Source organism: Aythya marila, assembly GCF_965140915.1.
Source record: "Aythya marila genome assembly, chromosome: 17".
Taxonomy (NCBI): domain Eukaryota; kingdom Metazoa; phylum Chordata; class Aves; order Anseriformes; family Anatidae; genus Aythya; species Aythya marila.
In genome coordinates this window covers 3,534,518-3,551,746 of record NC_139058.1, presented here as the reverse complement: position 1 = coordinate 3,551,746, position 17,229 = coordinate 3,534,518, and the positions used below count along the sequence as shown (strand labels likewise).

Genomic DNA, 17,229 nt, shown 5'->3' with positions numbered 1-17,229 from the left:
GCGGCCGCCTCACGCGCCCTTCCCGCCCGCCCAACGGCCGCCTCACGCGCCCGGCCCCCTTCCCGCCCGATCGCGTTTACCTCAGCCCTTGCCGCCCGGCAGGCTCTGCGTGAGGCACGGCCAGGGCCCTAAGTGGCTACGTAGGGATGTAAGGGCCGGCTCCGAACAGCGTAAAGAGTGGTTTTTATTCGGAATTAGGATGAAATAAGTGCAAATTTTAACTGGCACGGTTATTAAACAATATGGCGATATTTCCCTTTCCACAGCTGTTAAGCATTATGGCAATATCCCCATTATTACACATGGAAAAAATGACCCCTTTGCAGTCTCCCTGCAGCCTCCCCCCATCCTGCTGGGTAAAAACAACTTTGATTCAGCGTTAGACAAACCAGGCTTGTGTCATGGGGTAGCCAAACAAGCACACCTGATTTTAAGACCCATTCTTCATTCTTGATGATAACCTTATTCATAGGAGTAGAAACTTTCCACATGATGATACCACATTGCACAAAAATGTTTTAGACAGTGCAAGTTTTTTCTGAGGCTCTTACCCATAACAATCACTGCAGGTGCTTTACAGACCAGCAGGTATCACAAAATTCTTCATTACTGAGAAGTAAAAGGGGTGAAAGTTCAAGTTCCCACACCTAATCCTGCCTCCTGTACCATTAAATATGACTGTAGCTTCTGAAACATTAAAGTAGTAATTCAGGGCAGAACTCTGACCATAAAGTTAACATTTTTAGTGCAATTTTAAATACGGCCAAAGAAGAGCATGTCATGTTGCTATGTACATGTTTAAATTATGTTATCCTTCTGGAATAAATACTGAAAATAGATGTTGCTTCTGTTGCATTGCTAAATTGTTCCCAAAGTACATGAGCTTGCTTAAGTATATGATTATATGAGTAGTAATGAATGTTGAGTAAGATTAAAATCTTTCAGATAACTTAGAAATAATTGGTCAATAAAATAAACAGCTTAAACAAAAAAATGCCTACACTGGTTTTAGGACAAGCAGTAACACTTTTTTTTTTTTTTAAGAATAAAATTAATTTACAACATTAGTTTATCAAGAAAAATGTACAGTTTATATCTATACAAGATGCTCCAAGTTGTTATGTAGTTCTATGGGAGGTATATATTACAAAATTATTTGGCTGCATTATAAGGCAATCAGTGAAAAACACTGTCCTACTAGAACAATCCCAATCACTTCTGCTGACAGCAACCAAACTATGCCATATCATCTTTATTAAAATGTAAAGAAATGTGCTTAAAAGAGAAGGGCGTAAACTTGTATCCTCCACCAGTGTAGAATTTGTTCTGAAATTCCACCCTGAAACAAGATAAAAAACAGAATCTGGATATTAATCCAAAATGACTGATTGTCAAACAACAGAACTGTACAACACGAGAAACCAAATGAAACCAATCCTAATCCCATCACTTACACTTTCTGTACAGCTACTTAACTTTCCTATCACAGTCACAGGCAAATTTGATGTTTCTCAAGAGACTCAAACATACAGACATTCTGCTGTTATGGCTCATATCTCACTTCTGTCTTATTAATTAGTTTTTGAGTTGCTGTTAATTGTTTTGCCAGTCTACAGTATCATGATGACAATTCTTAGCAATGCAAATAGCTCTGTATCGTGTGTTTATATTCTGTCTGCTTTTTCTTACATTGTAAATTTTATCAAGTTTCAAACTAAGTCCCTGAATCCACTCTAAAATGTGGAACTCGTGATATTGAGACTAAAAAGGATGAAAATATTTAAGGGTTGGCAGTCCCACTTTAGCAAGTTTTACTTAGATATAATGTTCTGAGCCAAATAAATAAAACAGACCGGAGCCATTCGGTGATATAGCCAGATGGAAACTTAAAATGTTTATCAAAGTGACTAACATTCTATGGTATGAAAAGCTAAAATACTATAAATCAAATGTCCTCATTCATATTTCACATAATAAACTCAATGTGGTAGAGGTCAATATACACCATAATCAAATATAATATTTGAATGTACTGAAAGTATTCCTGAGGAATATTCACATTCAACTAACAAGCCATTTATTTGATGCAATTAGGTAAGATCTACTAATAACATTAGACTATTTAACTTTACACTTATTAAAAAGTCACATAATATTTTGAAACAAAAATTCCTCTAAAGAAGCCAGTATACACTGTAGTGAGGTAAGTATAAAATGGCGAGTTAAAACTTACCAGTGAAGTCGTATAGCATGGAGAAAAGCAGAAAGCCCCTCCATTACCAAAAGAATACTAACTGTTAGCACAGCAAAAAAGGCTAGAACAGGAACTAGCAGTAAGACACCATATGTTGTATCCACACGAAGACCCACTCTCATCACCATTTGCCAAAGAACTTCTGATAGTTCTGGAAAAAAAAAAATCATAATTCATGTTGATACTGCAGACATCCACCAAGTGAGCTACTCTACTTGACCTGTATTGTATCTTAACCAGGATTACAGGATCTGCTGAGCATGGAAACTACAACCAATTCTTTACACTACTCCATTTTTTTTTTTTCCTTTTCCTTCAAGAAATACTTAAAGATACATGTCAGTTTCAAAATAAGGTCTACTGTAGGCAACATTTTGCACTATGATATTAAGACTTCAGCAAGTTTTAAATACCTTTCAAACTGGTCAATTAAGGGAAGGTAAAAAATGGTACTGTGGACACTGATATACTATTATGTAACATTGTACCCAGATAAATCAACTTCCACACAGCCAAGAACCATCAATGAAAAATGTTACTAGGTTTCAAACAGTAAGTTACAATTTTAGTTTTGGGGCTTTCCGTAGATGGTTATTAGTTTAAATAGTTTTTATTATTATTATTATAAAGTAAAATATAATTTCATAGTAGTATCGCTTCAACAGGCCAGCCCCCCTCTACCTGGCATTAAAAATCAAAACAGATTTAAAATCAACCAAAAACCAACAAAAATACTTACGTGCATGAGCAAGACTTAATGCCCAGAGTCTCAGATACGAGGCTGTATTAGAAATACATCCGAGACAGTATTCAATGGTATGAATTGCTTGATTCATAAAAACATCTGCAAAATTAAACTAAAATATGAAAATACGTTTGTATTCATTTGAACAACATAGTACAGCATGAAAAAAACAAAAACATTCATCTGCAAATCTTATTATACAGAAAAATCCGTTAAGGGGTAATACACTGACTTCATATCAAATTTAAAAGTCCCTGGCACGTTTAAGAGCCTCATTACAAAATAACCACTACCACAAAAAATCAGATGCTATAATAAAAAAACAACTCTAGTCTGATTCAAATAAAGCCCTCTTCATGTTCTCCGCCACAGATAGATGTGATTTGCTGTACCACAATCCGAACATATCAACAGATAATGATAAAATAGCAACAAACAAAAATACATTAATTGCATTCATGCATCAAGGTATTTGAAAAGGCTCAGCTGATATTCTTAGAAACTTCCATGGACTCAGTACACAAACAATCTTCTTGATTTTCAACTTCTCATTTGCTTTCAAGGACACACTAATTAGAAATTAAGTAAGATAATTACCTCCTCTTCATCCCCTTCTCTGTGCCCACTGTCTGAATGACTGTTTCCTTCTTCCACATCATGAGATCGCAGCAGAGAAAGTTCTTCTTCACTCTCTTTTCGTATTAGCTTGTAGCCACTCTGCAAAATTGAAATGCATCATGTCTGTTTGCTAAGTGGACTCTCAGTGTCAAAGTTTGTTTAAAGTAGTTGCAAGAAGTAACATTCCCAAAGGCAAAAATGACCAGAGCGTAGAGGAACAAAGCATTATCATACATTACAGTTGAAAATGTGCCATGTTGCGTAGAAGCATCTAGTTATGGACATTATTTTGTATGCCATATTACTAGCTGAATTTTTCTATATTGAAGATATATCTAAATGTATCTCAGTACTCACCCTGTACGTTCTAATGCCTCGTCTTCCACTGTGCAACCAATATAAATAAAGTGGTTTTCCAAAAAGCATTACAGGAACAGAAAGGAAAGCAATACTCAGTAAAAACCTCTGTAGACCAACCTGTTCATAAGTAGGAAAGAAAAAAAAAATGAGATCAGGTTCCAAAATCAAAATTAGTAAAAGCCTTCCCATTTTCCTTTAAAAAACTGTTTGAGCAAAATATGAGAAAAATATTACTGATTTCAGTGGGCATGTGCTCCAATTTGAAAATGCATGTACGTGCAAGTATTTACTTAATCAGGCCCTTAAATGGGGATACAGGCACCTGGCACCTTCAAGACTTGGTTCTAATTTAATGCATGACTGATGCTCAGTGTACTAAGATTTTTTTTTTATTTTTTTTTTTTTTTAAGAGTACACAGGAAAGCATCAAAATCACAAGAATACTGCTCTGTTCTCTAGCTTCAACTATAAACTGGGAGATTTTGTTCTAGAAACATATTTTTACAAGTCACTACATAAAATCTTAAAACTAAAGAATGAAAAAATGGTACCATTTATTCATTTTCCCCTTAGTCTGATACATTCCCCTTCACAGGGGAACATGACTTGTAAAGCAGTTAACTGCACAGGGAACACAGGATCATCAGAAGCTTGCAAGCACAGTACTGACCTGCCCAGTATAAAAGACATCTGTTTCACCACCAGGAAACAGGAACATGTTAATAAACTCAATCAGAATGCTAGGAGCAGATGTAGAGTCCTCTGCAGAGTATGCTAACCACTTAAAGAAGATCATAAACACGAGGTAGCCAAAAATGCACATCATGAATAAAAGTTCAGGAAGAAAAACCAAATAAATATTGTACTTCTTCTTGAAATGCCTGAAAGATAAAAAAAGGAAAAAAAAAGTTTTACCAAGAAAGGTCAGGGTAAGTATGGGGCCCAAACATGATTTCAATGAAACAGAACAGTGGTTGCACTTTTACGGAGAAGGATTAAAATTAGAATTAAAAAAAAAAAAAAAAAAAAAGAATTTCTTCGTATTCAGTAAAATTTAACCAGGTATTTCAGTGGAAATCAAGACCATATGAAGCATGTACTTGCATTTAACAAAAAGTAAAATAAGACATCACATTTATCAGTCGCTTCAGATTTTTTGGCATAATACTGACCCATTACCTCATTTATGTGACAGGAAATCTCCCTGTTACTGTCTTACTACAATTTTTTTTTTTAATTTTTTTTAAACACGATAATAGATCTTCACTTCTCTTGGCAGGTTAACTGTTATAATTCAAGACTTGACAAAAAGCATGTAATGATAATATTATCTTAACTTCTTGTACTTACAAGTGGTTAAATACCCCCAATACAACTCCAAACGTCATGTGAGCTACTCCAAAAATCACAGACATTTTCATTTTGAAAGAATTTAAAAAACTAAGACGGTTGCTTGCCAAATTCCAGATCTGAGGAAGAAACAAGACAAAACACACATTTCAGAACAATGTAATAGCAGGAATAAAACAGTATTCTTCTTCTATTAGGACACCAGAATTCTACCTCAAAATGAAATCACAACTGAAGTCTGTGAAAATAGTTAAATCTTTCTTTGATTCATAAATGAACAAACATTTTGAATGGAGAGAAAAAACATACTATGGGAAAAAAACTGTTTATCTTCCTAATATGCATACCAAAGTCTAATTTAAAGATGAGTAATCATCACAAAGGAGAATTTAAAAGAATAAAACTAACCGGATCGATTCCAAAGGGATAAGCTCCATTGTATACACCAGTAACATTTGGATCCAGCGTTAAAAATTGATTAGACTTCAGATCCTCAAGACTGCAGAGAAAGAAAATCACAATCAGATCTAACATGGTTTAAACACTGTGGCAATGTGTACCTTGCATTCTGCAGGACACTACTCCTGCTTTCCATAACTAAAGCATTCACCCAGATTCAGCCTGTAAAAGGATAAAGCAACTTCTAAGTACAAGGGATCCAGCTAGTAAAAATAACAACCAAAATCAAGGCTCTGAACCTGTGCTTAATTCACTGTCTTTGAAAGAAAGTTTCTAGATTTTTTTAATTCTGCATTCCCCTAGAATAAAGCTTCGTTGTAAAGGCTCCCAGTTTGCTTTTACATAAAATTCAGTAACAACCACTCAAAGGACTGCATATTCAAATGTAAAAGGGAAAAATAAGGTTTCCACTATAAGTTCAAACTGTTTTTAATTAACAAATTACTTACTTTAATTAACAAATTACTTACAACCTTGTCACATTTGAACCAAAGTCAGTAGTTTTGACTCTACTTTAAGCCACATCCTGTTTTTGAAACGCAAGCTGTGAACATTTAAATACCAAAAGGCCTTAACACCCTAAAATAATAAGCTTATCCCAGTTTATGTGATTCATCAGAACTACTTTTTCAGAGCCTGCTTTATTTTTTTGCGCTATCAAGAAAGGCTGTGCATAGACTTATATTTGCTAGATAATTAACGTCATTGTACCTTTACAGTAGATACCCGTGCTTCTTGGCTAATTCCAGAACTGTATTCTGGGACAAGTTTCTCCAAAACTTGCCCTCTGTTTTCTATTTCTCTCAAAAACTTTGCTCTATTTTCATTAGTTACAACAGAACAGTTGTACACTTTTAACACTTTAAAAGAAAACTGCTGGCTATCAGTAAATAAACATCCTGAACTAATCTCAAGAAGACCACAAGAAGAGATGCTGAACACCCCTAAGGAGCTTTAGACACTGAATTAACCCAAGAAATATTGCCTCTAAAATTAATGCATGTGAGCTCTTACCACCGATAATTATGCTAGCTGCAGTTTTTAATACAAGTTCCTAGCTAGCATAGATAGCGTGAGGGTACTGCAATGAAATTTGGTCCAGGAGGAGACTGATTGTTATCTACATCTAATTATAAAAGTCTAGAAAATGATCTCGGTGACTGAGAACATGACAGCAAGATAACCCTGTAAAGTAGTATTGGTAAGAGATTAACCTGACAGACCGACTGAATTATACATATTCCGATTCCAACAGCAGTTTTGGAAGAAATTGTGTTCTCTGTGGATTTTCCAATTTAAGCAAGCAATTTTACTTTGTTTCTAAATAACTACTACTGTTTTTTTTTTTTATTTTAAGAGTAGACAAAACTTTAGAAGAAACTTAGTGCTTAGCTCACTAGCATTTGACAGTTTAACTAGATTTTGCTAGATTTCATTATGACTCTCAGTAAAAGGACAGCTAAAGGGCCAAAGGGTTAAACTGTTACAGGAAGTAGATTTGCTTTAATGATATAGCAAACGGAGGTATGCTACTCACCGCCAAACCTTCTGCTCAAACATTGCTGAAACATTCCATCCGGAACCAAATATATTCAATGACTTTGAAAAACAATCATTATAAATCAGTCCAGTGTATACAGAAAACAAACCCATCAATAAAATGACGTATCGGCCTTCAAATAACATTTTCATTATCTGTAAGTATTTCAAAAAAAAAAAAAAAAGAAAAAAAGAAAACATTATTCATCATCTGCTATGTGAATTAATTGCTATCTACACGTTTCTAAAAGAAACATTTTTCGCCTCACAAAACTTCTAAAAAACTAAAAATTCTTGCAAATAATCTATAAGTAGTATGAAGAAACCCAAGATCAATCAAAATGGAACAAACACCTTTTCTTTAAGCATGCAAATAAGCAATTTGCAAATACCAGTCACTAAATTACTGAGGTTCAGATCTCCACATTTGCAACTTTATGCCAAGCGATTTATATGCAAAGGCTGCATTAGGACATCGAGCTAGCAGCAAGTACATTCAGAAAGACAACTTTGGTTTAAGGTGAATGCAGAGATTTGAATTCCCCGTGCAAGCTCCCATGACACAAACTGAGACTTTTCCCACTGGTATCCTTATACTAACTGAATAGCCTTCGTAAGCCACGTTTCTTCCCCTGGACTGTTTTTCAAGAAGTGAAGTTAATCTTAATTAAATATAATTCTAACAAGAGATGCAAGTGTTCCTGCTTTCCAAGTTTATGTCATTAAAAGATGAGATAAAATTAAGTGTTATTAATTTCAAACTACAGCTCATTTTCAGAAACAATAAAAGAAGGTGGAATTTGAAAAGCCATTTTCTCCTCAGGTTAGTCACTGTAATCCCATTCCGTAAAATTGATGCATTGCTAAGCCCCCTCTCTCAAATAAAAGTTTGTTAAAATTAATCTTAACAACCATTATTAATCTTAACAAGCATTAATCTTGAGAAATATGGTAATTTTAAACCTGTAAAATTCTAAAACAAAGAAAAAACACATGCACTAAAAATATTACTTTCGAGAAACACAGTAACTATCCAATTGAAACTATCTTGCTGGTGGAGGTTAAGTTATTTATAATTTTCTTTACCTCATCCTGTGATCTTTGTAACCTAGGATGGTTTTCATACAGTATTGTCAGGAGTGCAAAGATGAACATCAGCAGACCATGCCCAAAGTCTCCAAACATAACGGCAAACAAGAAGGGAAAAGTGATGATGGTGTAAAGAGCTGAAATGGCAACATAACAGATTTCAGGCATGTAGCACAATAGATGATGGTGGTATCTGAATTACGTGTAAGCAATTGAAGTATTTTTAACCTCTCGATTTGTTCAGCTTTAAGTTTGAAAGACATTTCACCCCATGCTAACAGACATCTCACCCACACTATAAACTTAACTCAGTTTAAAGCTTGCTTATCTAAATATACCCTTTGTAGTGACAACTCCACAGATGAGCTTCAGCTCACAATTCTATCATATATGAGAAAATATATAAGAGAAAATAGTTATTTTCCACAGTTATTTTGACTCTGTAGTGTAACTTACATTCTCCTGCAGAGTGTGACATGATACTCTCATACTCAAGATAGCTACAAAAATACATAAGGATGTTAAACTAACTGGGCCATACAACAAGCAGGATTTTTTTTTCAAGTGATGAGCTTGGACACTTGAGCAAGAACAGTAGCCATTACCAAGTTTTCTTCTTTTCCCTAAATATTTTTCTTATCCAAGGTAAGGTTTATAAACAATATACAGTCATTACTGCTGTTTTAATGCTGAAATAATGCACTAAAATTAAATCCCATCTTACTGCTTGGAACCCCATTTGTACTTTTGATGAGCTACTGAGGTTTTAAAACAGCTACTAATAATCAGTATGGTTGTCACTGTTTTGCCACTACTGGTGTCTAGTTGAGCAAGGTATTTAAACACACAGCCTTACAAAACAAGCAATAACGGCAGCACAGCTGACAGTTCAGATTCTGGAGGACCAACCTGGATTAACTTCTCCATAGTTTCCAACTCCATAAGCATCAACAATATTTTGGAACCCTGAGGTGAATTTATTGGTACGTATCAGAGTTGGAGGGGGTTGTGTTGTTGGGATGGTATTCATGAATGAAGAAATTGTGGCTCCACTCTTCCTCTAATTACAAACAGAAAGAGATGATACATTTATATGAAAACTCAGTTGACAATTTAGTCAAAGTGAAAATATTTTCTCTATCAACAGTTTCACTAATCTTGAAACATGCCTGAAGTAACCCTCGAACTTAATATTTATTCCTTTGTGCCTTTAAAAAAATAAAAATTACACTAATCTGTTCCTCTAAAAACACTAACATACAGTGTTCTAATCCTTACTTTATGTGAAATGCCAAATTTTAATAATTTTCTTATACAAAACATTAAAAAAGGCTCTGTCCCTAAAGGAATTGTTTAATATGAGTACACAGAGACCAAGACCTGCCTGTGACTGATTTTCACCCTATTTTACATTATTTTTTTCTTTCCTTATGTGTATAGTTAGTTGAAGACAGAAATTCTAATATCTGTGAGCATTCAACTGACTTACCGAACCTTCCTCCAACGCATGGCGCAAGTTTTGCAGATCAGCCACTGGACACCAAACCTCAGCAATTAAACATTTATTTGTGACATCAAAACTGCACAAGTTGAGTACATGATAAATGGCTTTCATCTTCTTTACTTGGATAACCCACGTATAGATGGATTCAGATGCTTTACACAAAACTTGGCGTAAGTAATCCTCAGTTTTTTGCAGCACCTTTGTCCAAGAAGAAAAACAAAAAACTTTCATTGAAAATGTAGGAACATTTATGTTAACCACAGTAAAGCACCAAGTACTTGTTCAGTGATAAACCATATTTGTAGGAGGCCACAATAAGCACTGCCTTCTGTTTTAGGCAGTAGAATTACCCTGAAGTATAATAAATACTTGCAACACAAGACCATGGACACTACATAGGGTCAAGTTCAGATCCATAGCTGCAAACATTTTAGAAACATATTAATGTATTTAATACTATGATACATTAAGTGATTTCCTATAGTGCGTTAACTACAGCAAAGGGAATATACTATTAGAATTTACTCACAGTACGAAGATCCTGAATACGAACGTTTAGTCCTTCTACAACTGCTGTGCGCTCATCCATGGTATTTGGATAGGGATACACATGACAGTGATAGCTACAGAAACACAGAAGTCTGTACTAAATAACCAACCTAAAGCAAAATAACAGCCAACCCCAGGCCCTAGTCAAATCTGCGTGTTATACATGCTGCCTAATAACCACAGACCAGATTCAACTGACAGTCACTGTTTTGCCAATACTTAATAAGGATTGCAGATAAAATGACCCATACATTTATTTGTATATGAGATAATTATAAAGCTAGATGCAACTGAGGGGCTAGGAAAAAAACAGATTTAACTTCAAAACCTTGCATGAAATCAACATTTCCAAGGAAGGGAAGGAGGGGGGGAAACAAAGAAAAAAACAATCCAGACATAAAGAAATTATATATATTATTTATATATATATAAAATTTACTTCTTACCAGTCACAAATCTTCTTAACTTTCTGGCCAATTTGTTCACCCCAATAGGACACTAAAAACACAAACCATTTTGTGGTTTCACCCTGAAAAAAAAAGGTTAAGTTGATGAAGTTTCTTTTTTAACCGACAACTCTCCTGTGCTGTACTTATTCAAATTTGTTATTTTACTATATAATTAGAAAAGTGTTAGTAGCATTAACATTTCACCATTTTAGGTAAGAACAAAAAACAAAAATTCAAGTGTACCAATATTTCAAGTTTTTTTTTTTTAGTAACATAAGCCTTGAAAAAAATTAAGTGTTACAAATTAGATGCAAAGCAAAATTTAAATATTAGACAGCCATAGCTGCTAATTTACAAAGTGAATTTGTAAGTTTAGAGAAAAAACTTCATAGAAGGCTGACTATATTCCAGACTTTTTTCCTTAACTACTGAATGAATGAACAAATAAAAGGGTTATTAAAAGGTAATGGCCTATATAGACCTGGTTAATAAATATCCAAGCAGGCATCTATGCCACGCATTTTGATCAAGGTAGCCAAACAAAGACACAACTATTCCACAATAAAGTTCTGCAATAAAGGACAAGACATATGACGAGCAGCCAAGGTCACTTGGTTTGTTCAGCTGGAAGGACAGAAGGCTGACGGGAGGCTTCAAGGCGCTGAGCTCTGTTCTCTGGGGACAGCGACAGGACCCAAGGGAATGGCATGGAGCTGGGACAGGGGAAGGTCAGGCTGGGTGTTAGGGAAAGGTTCTGCACCCTAGGTGCAGACCCCAGGTCGGGCACTGGGACAGGCTCCCACTCACAGCCTGATGCAGTCACAGCATCAAGCCTGCTGGAGTTGGAGAAGTGTTTGGACAACACTTTCAGACATGTGTTTTAATTTTTAGGTAGTGTTGTGTGGAGCCCAGAGTTGGACTCCATCATCCTTGTGGGTCCTTTCTAACTTGGGATATTCTGTGATTCTGCACTCATCAAGCTGAGCCATGAAAAATTAATTGCTATTCTTAGAATTACGATGGAATCGAGACCTCTAATTTTGAAGTCTTGGAAGTAATAATACTTGAAAATTATTTTCTCTCTAAAGGCTCTAGGACATCATTTATATTCACTGCAGACCTGAGCAGCAATTCTTTCACATCATACAAAGAGAACAAACAAAAACCAATAGTTACAATGTTTACTCACTGTATCTGGATCTTCCAGACATTCATCCAACTCTGCATACGTAAGAATAGTATAACCTTTACAGACTCTCCACAGCATTTTTTCAAACGCTTCAACTTTTGCTCGATGAACTAACCCAGATATAAATCTATGGGGAAAAAAAAAAAACACATTTGAAAAAGAAGTCAAGATCCACAAGTTAATATCTCAGAGCACATCATCACTCCAGATCAGTCACAAGAATTTAATATCTGTCAACTCTAGAGAAGGAAACACTACCTTATATAGGAACTAACCAATATATAAAATAAAGATACAATTTCTATTTGGAAAACAGATGGATTATAGGTCTGAACAAACAACTAGAATATTTAATGCAATTTCTTTCTGCAGTAGTAAGGTTCTTAATTTTTTATTCAGTAAGGTACTCTAATAATGACATTGCAGGAAGCTGTGTCCATATATCATTTTAAAGGCAAGTAGGCAATACCATTAATAATGTTACATTTACAACTGACTCAAACAGCTCATTGAAACACTGTGTGTTTATCCTGGAAAAACAGTTTGTACAGTAGAAGATGCTTTAAACACACACAAAAGCTTTATGACAGTATTCTTGGTGCAGACCTACTTATCCCTTTAAAGAATCCAGTTTTGTTTCAGAAATGCATTTGGGATACTCAGTCTAAAATGGTTTGGCTCATCTTAAATCACTGGAGTCACACAACATCCCATCCTGAGAAACCAGCCTGTTATTTGCAGCAGCTCATCCAGCAGTTTTGAAACAGCACACCACGACAAGCTGGCATACCTCAGCTGAACCATACCTACCCAAGCTTGGCACCCAGTCTATGCATGCAGTTGTAATCCACAAATGGCTCGTTTTCCACAGATGGAAATTCTTCATAATTCATGTGTAAATGGGATTCATACTATGAAATAAAAGAAAGATAATTCACAGCATTCAGAAAAAAATATTTTAGTTCATTTATTATTCTATAGAAGAAAAGCTAATTAAGTAAATTCTTTCAGTAAAACTACAAAAGCATTTCCTGCGTTCAATTCAGATAACAATGGTATCTTGGGATCTCATGTGAGTCACTCAGCGATTATAGTCACTGTTGCAAAGGTTACGTGATAAATTTCTCAGCACAATTTACACATCAAAATAACACGAATATGACTTCATCATCTGCTGGCATCAGCAGTAACGTTCAGATGAATCAGAGAAATCACAGAGCTCCCAAGTTTCAGGGCTGCGTTTTGCTGTGGATATGCCTAATGCCTGTACATACAAGCACAATTAGTTGTGAGCCAGGTTCTCTAGGTACCAAGCAAACAAATAATGTAAGGTGGTGTAAAACCCAACAGGAAGTCGTGCACTTAACTACAAGCACTAACAGCACGCAACAGAACCATCACATGACACACAATTACAGTCAACCACCACAAGTAGTACCTCTGCTGTTCTCCTGACAAACGTTTGTGTGACATCCAACATGCACGTGTATTCTGTCAGTTCAAGCAGATTTTTCCTCAACTTTTCTTTGTTTTTATTTACTTCCCTCAATTCTGTTTCCAGTTTCTGCAGCTGTTCCTGTTACATGAAATAAAAGTGATACAGAATCAGTTACGGAAACCAGGGGAGGATGAATTTTAAGCAAGTTAATTTGGCTTAAAAATAGGAACTTCTCAATTTCTTAGTTAACTTAAGCTCCATAGATTTTCTTCCTCAGCCTGCCAAAGATCGCTTTGTATCAAGTATACTTGATCCTCCACTAGCATCCATTAAGTCTGTTGTTACGACTCTAATCTGTGTTTGAGCTAAGTAAGGCAGACTTGGAATTAGAACTTGGAATGAGTCAGCTACCTATTCTACCGATAGAATTAGAGCAGAACAGAATGCTATTCAAAATTGTAAGCACTCACAGGAAAGAGCACCGTGTTTCATTACACAACCAACATGGGAAAACAGAGTCTTGGGCATATAAAATTCCCACACACCCTGGAAAACATGGATGTTTATGTATTTTTTTATTACTTTAAAAATTTGTTTATCTGTGTTTTTATATATTTATTTTTGTTTATTTATTTTATTTTAATTTATATTTTAAACTGAGAACAGTTCGGGCATCTGGAGTGTAAAAAAAATTACCTGGATTTCTAAAAAAAATTACCTGGATTTCTAAAATGTGTTTCAGCAAGGGCGCAGGAGGAGCAACATCTCCTTCAGGAAGAGGAATATCCGCCTTTTTAATTTCTTGTACTAAATACCCTGGAGAAAAAAAAACAAATCGGAAATGAAACTGAAAACTGCACAGCTGATCTTCAGCTGTTATTGAGGGCACTGATCACACTGCAGCATCAGGCCCTACTTATTTTATTAATTTATTTTGGCAACAATACACAAAGAGTCTTCAAGAAGAACACAAAGGAAGGATAAAGATTAGTGCTCCATGGAGAAAAAGAGCGACTTATGAAGTGCTAGCAATACAGAACAGAGAGCATTGCTCCCTTGGGCATTTGCAGAAGTAAACTATCTTCAGGGACCACAGACCAAAACTTTCCAAGCACAAGCACTTTTTAAGAAGCTTTTGACTCTTCATAATACGCTACTTTCTGCTCCTAATGCCATCTGCCAAAAACTGATGCCCTGCTCAACATCCCATGTTTGGAATAAAAGGTGTTCAAACAAGGAGGCTTAAGAAACCCTGACAACGCCTGCAGCTCATGCTGGGCAGTGAGATTGCCACGATAGCTACTGGGATATTTGGCATGACCAGCACGTGGCTCTAATAAGAGATTCCAATAAAAGAATCTTTCAACAGCAGCTTTTCCTCTGGGTATGTTGAAGTAATCAGCATCCTGGCTGTAATGCTCTTCATGTTCTTTCTCTATTCCTTGACTATCATGTGAAAACAATTATTAGTAACTTAAAATGTTTTGGAGAGTGCTTGGAAGTTCAACAGCACTAAGTTGCATTACATGAGAAATTTGGTTTTTCTTTTAAGTCAAGGGAATATCTAGAGTAACATTTCCATTTTCCAAGCAGCTCTGAGGCTGTAGAGTCTCTACCTGTACGTGTATTGGAAACCTCACTGAACACAGCCCTGGAAAATGGGCTCTAGCTTACTCTGCTAGAGCAGAAGGTGAGACTAGGTGATCTCAAGAGGTCCCTTCCAACCTAAACAAACCTGTGATACACTCAAAGCTGACACAGCGTATGAATGCAGATTAAGGAACACACTTGTATGTTCTGACCCAATTCAGCATTGCAGTCAAGCAAGCCAGCTCCAGCTGTGAAGAGCTGCAGACACTCTACGTACTTGAGTGCATGCATTTTATTTCTTCACAGATAGGAAAAATGTATAAAAGATTCCAAAACATTAGAATAGTGCAACACTAGGAAAAACAAGAAAACCTCTAGCTGAAACCTCCACTATAGATCCTCTGGCAAAGTGAACTTTAATAAAGCCCCAGAAGAGATGAAAATAGGTATGAAAATAAAGCTCACCAAGTATTCTTTCCATTTCTTCACATTTCTTTACTTCATTCACAAATTTTCTCTGAAATACACTTACATTTGGGTTGAGCTGAAGAAGGATAAAATGCTTATTAGGTGATGAAACAAAAAAACACCCCTAAAAAATACAGCTGTTTCTCTGACTCCATGGAGCTGGTTTTGCATGTATCGTATATGCAAAACTTTATACTTTCTACAAGCCTTCTCTTTCTACAAATTGCTTTTCAGCTAGGAAGCTATTTAAAAAAAATGCAGAAGTCTTCAAATAGCAAGGTTTTAGTAAAACAGAATGATTTGAGTAAGAAGAACGAAAAACACTGATAACAAACTAACTCAAGTCTATTGGAGAAACCACCCCCATATTATTCCTACCATTTTAAATTACTGTTTAAAGACTTCAAATTAATAAACATGAACCTATCGATAAACATTTTTTTGCTATGCGTTTCCATAAAATCTATTTGAAATGTTGAACTTGGACCAGATCTTTTTCCACACTTTCCCATGAGCGTGCATTGTCTCTTGCTACACGTTCGGCTTTAAAATCAGGACTACCTGAAATGGCATCAATGGCGTTTAAACACAAAACTCAAGTAATAATTCTTACAGGATCCTTCTACCCATTCTATTTGGTAATTAGCTGTTATGTAAGTTTTCCTTACTAAGATTTTGTAACCTACGTTTATGAAGAATACCTGAGAGAAATTCCAAAGTCTCAGTCAGCAAGCAAAGATCATATAATTACAATGAGACTATGCAGAAACAAAAGTTAATTATTGCCCAACCCATCTTCTATTAGCGAGGCACTTGCTTTCCTTCAAGGTGAACTGCTGCTTTGGGAGCAAACGCATTTTACAGAGCAGCAGCGTGCGATGGTGAAGGAATGAGCTGACAGCACTGTGATGTTTCTCCATCGGTCTGTCAGTGGGGTGGCTGCACCTCCTGGCTAAGCACCTACAGACCGAAATCAGGGCGGCTTCAGGTGCACAACAGCCTGTCGGCAGGACGCTCCACCACCCCCAGAGCTTACAATACCCCTATGAGGGGTGGGCTCGGGCCCTCCCCGCTGCCTCAGGAAGGCCGCGGCCTTTCCATCGCCCTCTTTTTCCCCCCCCACACGGACCCTGCGCCCAGCCGGGGGTCCCCGGGGGCTGTTTCCAGCGCCCGCTACTCACGTCTCGGAACTCGGCCAGGCCGCGCTCGCCCACCTCGCTGAGGCACTCGTAGGCCGAGCCGCTCTGCAGGAAGAGCTGCGCCAGGCACAGCGGCTCCCCGCGGAACAGCGAGCCCATGGCGGGGCCCGGCACCGAGAACGGGCTCCGGGGGAAAGGACCCGAGGGGAAAATGAGGGGGGGGGGAGAGCTCAGCGGGGCCCGGCTCTGCCCCGCGCTGCCGCGGCCATCGCGGCCCGGCCCTGCCCGGCTGCTTCCGGGGGCAGGGCCCCGAGGGGGCCGAGCGGGGAAAGGCGGAGCCGGAGCGGGGGGGGGGGGGGGAGCCAAGGGGGTCCACGTGGAAGGAGGGGAAAGGAGAAAATAAAGGGCTGGGAGGGGTAAAGGGGATCCTCTAAGCCCTGGGAATGTACCTGCGGGTGGCACAGTGGTTAATAACCGCAAGAAAAGCTG

The 17,229-nt window shown here is 37.1% G+C and overlaps 1 protein-coding gene across 1 annotated transcript; it reads right to left on the bottom strand.

The window, feature by feature from the left end:
- Nucleotides 1-193: 193 nt before the first annotated feature.
- ATP6V0A2 (ATPase H+ transporting V0 subunit a2) lies at nt 194-17,041 on the bottom strand. Its single transcript, XM_082774461.1, has 20 exons — nt 16,783-17,041; nt 15,599-15,677; nt 14,262-14,359; nt 13,544-13,681; nt 12,916-13,016; nt 12,106-12,232; nt 10,914-10,996; nt 10,448-10,541; nt 9,904-10,116; nt 9,324-9,474; nt 8,412-8,551; nt 7,324-7,481; nt 5,736-5,826; nt 5,328-5,446; nt 4,648-4,858; nt 3,975-4,094; nt 3,597-3,716; nt 2,994-3,111; nt 2,234-2,405; nt 194-1,339 (listed from the first exon to the last, which is right to left on the bottom strand). Exons 1-20 carry the CDS (start codon nt 16,897-16,899, stop codon nt 1,237-1,239), a joined length of 2,553 nt encoding a protein of 850 aa, XP_082630587.1. The 5' UTR covers nt 16,900-17,041; the 3' UTR covers nt 194-1,236.
- Nucleotides 17,042-17,229: the final 188 nt, after the last annotated feature.

What these genes read in the sequence shown, in the direction of transcription:
- ATP6V0A2 (XM_082774461.1), bottom strand. Translation starts at nt 16,899, where the DNA reads ATGGGCTCGCTGTTCCGCGGGGAGCCGCTGTGCCTGGCGCAGCTCTTC. An exon ending in AGACTGGGTGCCAAGCTTGG is followed by an intron (nt 12,233 to 12,915) that starts GTAGGTATGGTT and finishes TTTTCCCCATAG; the next exon opens with ATTTATATCTGGGTTAGTTC. An exon ending in TACAAAGATCACAGGATGAG is followed by an intron (nt 7,482 to 8,411) that starts GTAAAGAAAATT and finishes AAATACTTACAG; the next exon opens with ATAATGAAAATGTTATTTGA.